General features: G+C 66.9%; 1 protein-coding gene across 1 annotated transcript; it reads left to right on the top strand.

The window, feature by feature from the left end:
- Positions 1-7: 7 nt before the first annotated feature.
- Positions 8-207, top strand: LOC104412311 (succinate dehydrogenase assembly factor 2, mitochondrial-like; the record flags this gene model as incomplete). Its single annotated transcript, XM_010022989.1, has 1 exon — positions 8-207. A coding segment is annotated over one exon (200 nt), but the record flags the coding sequence as incomplete, so codon positions are not given.
- Between the last annotated feature and the right edge of the window lie 65 nt (positions 208-272).

Genomic DNA, 272 nt, shown 5'->3' with positions numbered 1-272 from the left:
CCCCTGGGCTCTGCGCCGGCGCCTGCGCCCGGTCGTGCTGCAGCGCGGCTACCGAGGGGACTCCCCGTCGGAGTCCGGGAAGGATTTGCTGGAGATCCCATTGCCCCCCTGGCAGGAGCGTCCGGATGAGCCTCTGGAGACCAAGAGAGCCCGGCTGCTGTATGAGAGCCGCAAGAGGGGGATGCTGGAGAACTGCATCCTGCTCAGGTGAGCTCCTCGGCCACCTTGTCCATGTCCCCACTGTCTGTCCTTCCCCACAGCACCCTGATGGC

The sequence above is a fragment of the Nestor notabilis genome, unplaced genomic scaffold (genome assembly GCF_000696875.1).
Source record: "Nestor notabilis isolate BGI_N333 unplaced genomic scaffold, ASM69687v1 C14573409, whole genome shotgun sequence".
Taxonomy (NCBI): Eukaryota; Metazoa; Chordata; class Aves; order Psittaciformes; family Psittacidae; genus Nestor; species Nestor notabilis.
This window is presented reverse-complemented; position numbering and strand designations above follow the sequence as displayed.